This window comes from Lepidothrix coronata, unplaced genomic scaffold, assembly GCF_001604755.1.
Source record: "Lepidothrix coronata isolate B3197 unplaced genomic scaffold, Lepidothrix_coronata-1.0 Scaffold68, whole genome shotgun sequence".
NCBI lineage: Eukaryota > Metazoa > Chordata > Aves > Passeriformes > Pipridae > Lepidothrix > Lepidothrix coronata.
The window spans coordinates 260,873-268,247 of record NW_016690248.1 but is presented as its reverse complement, the minus strand read 5'-3'; the positions used below and the strand labels follow the sequence as shown (position 1 = coordinate 268,247).

The following is a 7,375-nucleotide window of genomic DNA, read 5'->3' as shown; positions in this document are numbered from 1 at the left end:
GGTCAGAGGAACCTGCTGAACCGGTATCTTCATACAAACTCCAGGTCTGTCTGTAACACAAGGAACGGGACAGGCACATTAGGGCTTTTAAAATGACCTCTAACAGGCAAATGAAACAGCCCCGAGGAAGAAGTGGCTGTGGCTATGAGCAGCATGAATCAGCAGAAGTGAGTGTTACACACCTTCATGCACTCTCTATACTCTGTCATAAAAAAGTCACAGCCCCAGACATGGGCTCTGCTGCACTTGAACAGGCAAAACTTTTGAACTGGTTGCTGTTGCTGTTGAGTCTGATATCCTGTTCTGCTGCTGCTTATGTGGATGAGCCCAACCTGGGCAAGAGCTTCTTGCCTCATCGTGAACCTGATCCTGGGGGTACTGTTGACTCTTCACAAGATACGAGGCTACATGTTTTCACAGTGGACTATGACTATGTGCAAATTCCCTATGAAGTTACTCTTTGGATCCTCCTTGCCTCTCTTGCAAAAATAGGTAAGTAGAAAACGGGTCTTGGGTCCTCCTACCTTGGCAAGAAGTTAAAAATATACCACGTAGCCAAGTACCTTCCATGCATTTTTGTAGTTGGGATTGATTTTACAGCTTCTGTCCTCAAAAGAACAGGTATGTTCATTACTATGGCAGTAACAATATTCCATCTCTGAATGCTTCTAGCTAACTTAAGTAAACATATGACCTTATGTTTCTTGGGTTGTCTGTGTTATTGAGTAGCAACACAGCTCCCCTACACAGTGCTGTCCATCCCTTTTTCTAGTGTTTATACATCACAAGATACCAGAATTTGCAACCTGACACCACCGTAGAAATCAGTTACACCAGACTGAGATTTCAACATATTGAATTTGGGGGACAAAAGTGGAAAGAATTACCCTGTTGTGTGAATAATAGGAAGGGCTCCCTCTGAGCCTTTGTTTTACATGTTTGCACTTTAAAGTTGCTCTGAAAGTAATACCAGAGGAGAGAGACTGAGAGTCTAAGAGGGTGTAGGTCATCAAAGATGTAGGGTGGGTACCTTCTGAATACAGACCAATGCATCCAGCTTCTATTATAGCTCCATGTGGGTATCTGAATGGAGCAAGACAACTCATTGAAGAGTAGGGACTGCAATTAACACAGCAAATGACTCATCATGTCTTACACATTTTCACAGCTGGGCTCAAATTATTTTGACTACTCAGAATTAATGCAGCAATGTCAAATAAATGAGGAAGATGGTAAAAATGTGAAGAGCTGACATATTTAATATTTTTTTTTTAATCTTTCCATGGGTTTTTCAGACGTTACTATAGAATAGACTGGTAGGTGGGACTGATATTTATCTGAAGGTGGCCTGAAGTAAAACATTTTTCATATCATAGTCACACAGCTGACAGAAGTCATTACCACTGACCATGATTTGCCAGTTTTATTATAGCTAATGATCTCAATCCAATTCCTATAAACAATGTCTTCACTGCTAGCACAATAATCAAAATTTTCACAAATAAAATTTGTTGTTATGGCATCAGCAGAGTGTGTTAGCAGTAAGCATATTGACCAATTTCTTTATTCATCATCCATAAAAGCACAGGACTTGCCATATGGCATATCTACTTAATATTCTTGTTTTGAGCAAGAAATAGATACTTTAGAAGAACTGTGTGATGCCTTCCAAGTGAACCTGTTCTCTTTACTGAGAATTTTCAAATAATATTATTTTTGATGAAAAGTGTGGAGCTGCTGATTTCAAATATAGTTGGAAGAAAGAGTTAGTCTGAATAATCTGGTTACCCAGAGAAGAAGATTTCCAAGCTGTTAAACATTTTCAGTGTTTTATTCAGGTATTATCTTTGTGGATTTCAAGATTTTGGGTTGGGAAACACTTTAGAGTTCTTGAAAGGCAAAACAATCCCCTTATTCTGTAAAACTGACAGAAGACTTGAGCATGATAATTAAAAGGGAGATGAGTCAAGTTATGATCTTAACATTTCTTTTGGTAAAAAAATTAAAAAATAAAAAATGGTGTCCTAAATATATTATTGAAAATTTCATAAAAATATTTTTTTGTTCTTTTACTTTTGAAGATCGATAATTCACGGCTCACAGAAATACACTCATGGCATTACATTCTAGAGTTACAAGATGAAGGCTGACCTACCCTCAGTCATAGAGACACAGACATTGGATTTAAAGGTTTCTTAGTCTGCCTCGTTCTCACTATTGTAAATTCTGAAAAATTCCTCACATTTCTAGTAGAGACACCTTTCATTCACAATATGATTACACAGTTCCTGGTATAGTGAGTAGACAACCTAATAGCAGTTGGGCATTAAGGATTCTTGAAGAATATTTCTTTCCAAATTGTGGAGAATCTTTTCAAAGAAGTTTCTGCCTTCCTAGAAGTGGAGCTTAGGTTCAGGCATGCCTGCTTAAAAATCAAAAGCTGGGAAGCAGGAAGAGAAGAGATTCATGGCCAAACTCTTGCCCAGATACAAGTCTGGGAATGTTTAGTTTCAAGGGGAACAGTGCTGCCTGGTTTTACATTCATAATCCCAAGAACAAAAGCTGTCTGAAGACAAAGTATTCAAACACAGGCAAAACATCTCTCTGACAACAGGTTGATTTAAACTTGAATAATATCCTAATGTTTTATTCAAGGTTTTCGTATCTATCACCGATTACCAAGACTCATGCCTGAAAGCTGCATCCTGATTGCCATTGGAGCACTGGTAGGAGCAATCATCTTTGCTTCACATCACAAATCTCCACCAGTGATGAACTCAAGTATTTACTTCTTGTATCTCCTTCCACCCATTGTCCTGGAGGAGGGTTATTTCATGCCAACTCGCCCATTTTTTGAAAACTTTGGGTCCATTCTGTGGTGGTCTGTTCTGGGATCTCTGCTAAACTCATTTGGGATTGGCCTCTCTCTCTATGGAGTCTGCCAGATCAAAGCCTTTGGCCTGACTGACCTGAACCTGCTGCAGAATCTGCTCTTTGGCAGTATGATTTCAGCAGTGGATCCTGTGGCAGCGCTGGTAGTTTTTGAAGAAGCCTCCGTTAATGAGCAGCTTTACATGATGATCTTTGGAGAGTCATTGCTAAATGATGGCATAACTGTGGTGAGTTTCTTTCCACTGCTTGTCTTCCCTTCTTTGGGCTCTTGTGGCTTGTAGGGTTTTTGGGCACAGGACAACTGCAGCTTTAAGGAGATTCTAGATACATTATTTATTTTATAGATACTCCACTCGATTACCCACAAGGGATTTTAATTACATCTTATATTAACTCTTTCAAAAGAATGTATTTTAGAGCTGCTGAAAGAGGGAAGTATATACATACACATGAGAACTCATCTTGCTCTTGCATTCACTGAAATGAATGGGTGAGCTACAGCTGATATCCCCGGTAGGATCAGTGTAAGACCTAGGAATGTTCTTGGCAATATGCAAGGAAATAAATAGAAAATTGTACTGCTTAGAAACTGAAGGAAGCAGGGGTAGAAATATGGGAGACCCTGCTTTGTCATATGCCTGAAAGAGCCCTCTGAAAAAAAAGAGAAATCCAAATGTGGACAACCTCTGGAAGCCACACTCCATCCTCCAGCCCCTGTTAGGAATTTCCCCAGAGACCTTCGAGAGGAATTCCAAATGTCTCATTAGTTCTGCTAAAATTGGAGCAATCTGAAACTCTAGCTGTGAAGCAGAAGTGGTAAGAACACTTACAACACACATATTTTTCAAGGAAGAAATTTCAAGCAGGAAATTTATTGCTCAGAAACCAACAGCACTGCTCCTGTGCTACAAGTTAATGGCAGATTAAGGAGTTTCGTTAGATAAGATCTTTACAGAATTTAAATCACAGGAATCTAAACCACATACAAACTATTCAGATAATGCTATACATGAGGTACAGCACAACTTGGACTTGTAAAATCTGTATAAAGTTCACTGCTGAAAGGCTTCATGGGAGAAGTGCAGTTTATGAGTGATGAGGAAAGGAAAAAGAACAAAGTAATTTCTTGCAGCCACAACCTGTTGATCATAAATCCTTCCTCTTAGTGAATCAGAGATGTAAGGCTGATGTAGAACTAAGGGACAAATGTTACTTCATTTACATGCAAACTGTCTGTGTGCTATAGTTGTGACAGAAAAACCCGGGATGCATCTATCATTTACACTTGTCTTTTTGGTTCCTTCAACTGCAAACCTCAAAAAATTGATACCTCTTCTTCACTCTGAAAAAGCTTGTTTCATGTTTTTTTTGACTGGCTCACTGCATTGCCTTTTCTTTTCTCCCAGCTGTTATTTATGTCCAGGATCCAACTCCTGATGGTATTTACATGAGCTTTCAGACAGGATCCTGTTACAGCATAAATGTGGAAAGACAGAAAGCCTTTTAAAACAGTGGTATTTAGGCACTCCTCAGCTTCAATAGGTGTGTTAGTAAAAGAGATGAAAGGGCTGTACATGGGGTATGCTGGCTACAACCCTGTGAGTTCCCACTGCCCCCCCACATTTATCTTTGGGGCTCCTCTCACAGCAGCTGTGTTGCAAGCAGTTTGTCAGCTCCTGCTATTGCATCTCTGCATCAACTACCACTCATCCATTTTCTGGGCATTTTAGTTTTCAAAATCTCTACCTGTCTTCATGCTTGAGAAGACTGAAGTATTTGTCACCTGAATGGAGTCCAATAGGTGGCTTTCTCCTCTCTGATATTCCACTTGCTTTAACAACTCTAAAACTATTTATCTCAGGTGTCTTATCTCACCATTTCCTTCTCTTTCTCTCTTAACTGTTTCATTTAACTCTATGTGTTTAAAAAAGATAATATCTCCAAGATATATTAAGCATACATATTTTTTAATTGTTTAAATACAAATATGCCCTGGTTCTCTCCAGTCTGCTTATCAGCTAGAACATTTTTTCTCCAGCAGGAAAAACTGGTATGAATTTTGTTGAACTTGTGTATTACATTTGAGGCAACAATAGGTGTCTCCTATATTTAGTTTAATATCCTGGTATTAAAAAATTGCAAAAGAACAGGCTGTGGAATTAGAATTACGATCTAGAAGTTATGCCTTTGACTTAAAGAGAGAAAGTGGATAATTTACACTTTTTAGCCATTGGTACTTTTTCCTATTCTCCTCAGTAGGGCCATGTCTATGGATGGAACAAGAATGCTCCAAGTCCTGTTAGTTGCACCCAGTTGTTTCTGAGCACATCAGAATAGCTCAGACAGCAACAGGACTGGTCCTAGCATATATCATACATTAGTGGAGTTTCAAAGCCCTGTTCGAAATAGTGATGTTGGTAAATCCAGTGCAGATCTTATTCAAACCTGAACACAGGTGGAACAACCTGCTTTTGCTGCAAAATGTTTCAGGCATCTAAAGCTCTCCTCCCGCATATACATATATAATTTTGTTTCTCAACAGGGGCTGAGCACATGTATGCATCAGGAAATGGAATGTTCCCTGAGGCTTGATTTTAGAAACACTGAGAACACCTATATATCATGCTGTACTCAAAATGAGTGCAAGTGACTATATTCTCTTATGGCACCCTTTCTTCTTTGTATGCAGCAGAACGGTTTAATCTAATACATGTTGAAGATGCAAGTAAAATTATTTTTTTATTTGAGGGAATCTGAATTTGCCCATCTGGCGTCACTGAGGAAGGCTTTCACAACTGGGATGTATGGGTGCTAGGAAGGAGGATGGAGATAGTCTCTGCTACTGATGTTAAACTTGATCCACTGTATTTAGAGTAAAACTAACTACAGTGGTCATTAAGAATCATCTGAGTGGTAAGAAAAAGTTACCAAGACTGCCTGTGTTGGTGGTTAAGGGAGTCACTTGAAAATTTTTTTTTCCAATGCTTCTGATGGGGATGGCATATGCAATAATTGTATATAGACAGCTGGAGCACAGAGCAGTCCCTGGTGGGTCCCCTGTGAGTGACAATGTCATGCTCTCTCTTCCTCTTCCTGGCTCTAAGAGCCGCCCAGTGGTACACCACCACACAGTAACATTCTCTCCAAAAAAGACATTCTCAGAGTTGCTAAATGACAAAAAACATCAATCCAACCCTTCTTTTTGAGTGAATAAAAGCATCTTAAGGTGATTCAGACTTTCCTACCATGTAAAGAATGATAGTTCTCCATTTACTGGCATAAACACTGCAATGTAACTTAGCTGAGCAGCACTTACATGGAGCCTTACTTGTATGACACAGTGCAGATTGTTATACAAAACAGTTTAATCCCAAGAAGCGTGTTACGAAAAAATGGAAATTATGTCATATTTCCACAATTTCTATTTTGATGCCAACTCAGTTAAATCATACAGACACTACAGGAACTAGAAAAGGGGAAAAAAACCTTGAAAAGTCATTTGCTGAGGATAACTTGCTTTATTCATAAGTCAGCATAGATTCATGCCTTGGTATCATTTACAAAGAACCACAAATCTTAGAAATAGGTTAAAGTCTACAAGAAAGGGGGTACAGAGAGAAAACAGATTCTGTAATTAAAAGCTATATGGTAGGTTCAGTGAGGTTTGCTTACTGAGGAGAATGAACCGTCTTTTCCTTATCTTCCACTGAACAGTCAAATTTCATACACTGGCATTAGGATAAAGCGGTTCTGTGTATTTTCTCACATGAAATATTTTGTTTTGCTTTGTCTGTCCCCCAAAAATATTAGCAATGAGCCTTCTGGAGAACAGGCTATGTGACAGCCTCAAGGTCACATGTCCCCAGCAGCAATTTAAGATTAGATTGTAGCTGGGGAGTAATTATTATCCTAATGAACTTGACTCTTCTACCTGCAAACACCTGCTTTAATCTTCTTAATAACCTTTTGGAATTAACTAAATGAAGAAGAAAGACCAGAGAAAACCATAAAATGTAAATTATATTGGTCTACTTTTTGTTTTTGAACTAACGCTTTGATGGAACAGCTTTGGAGAGCTGGTGTCTTTAGTTGTTTCCCAAATTCTCTTGAAAACTGAAAGGTGACTTTCATGTGTTACACACTCACTGTAAACAGACCTGACAGGACTTAATATTAACCAATTGTCAACAACCTCTAGGACCTTTTTATTACTACACCACTTATTACTATGGAAACTTTCTATTAGTTTCTAAAAGATAAGTGGAAGTGGAATGTGCTGAAAATTTTCATCACCAATTTCCACAGAAAATAAATTATTGATAATAAAAGTATGATAAAGTTTTCTACCCTAAATTAAAGAAATTATCTTTACAGACCCAATTATATAATACATTATATAAAAATTATAAATTGAAGTAAATTCAACCTTTCTTCTAATCTGACATTATTTTCCTCTAAATTTTGTCATTTCAAGATTTCTAGT

The 7,375-nt window shown here is 38.3% G+C and overlaps 1 protein-coding gene across 1 annotated transcript in view; it reads left to right on the top strand.

The window, feature by feature from the left end:
- Window positions 1-147: 147 nt before the first annotated feature.
- SLC9A4 (solute carrier family 9 member A4) overlaps window positions 148-7,375 on the top strand; it is a 32,443-nt gene continuing 25,215 nt past the window's right edge. Inside the window, exons 1-2 of the mRNA XM_017818344.1 lie at window positions 148-492; window positions 2,656-3,119. Of these exons, the coding sequence (XP_017673833.1) occupies window positions 231-492; window positions 2,656-3,119 (726 nt within the window). The 5' untranslated portion in view covers window positions 148-230. The remainder of the gene's footprint in view (window positions 493-2,655; window positions 3,120-7,375) is intronic.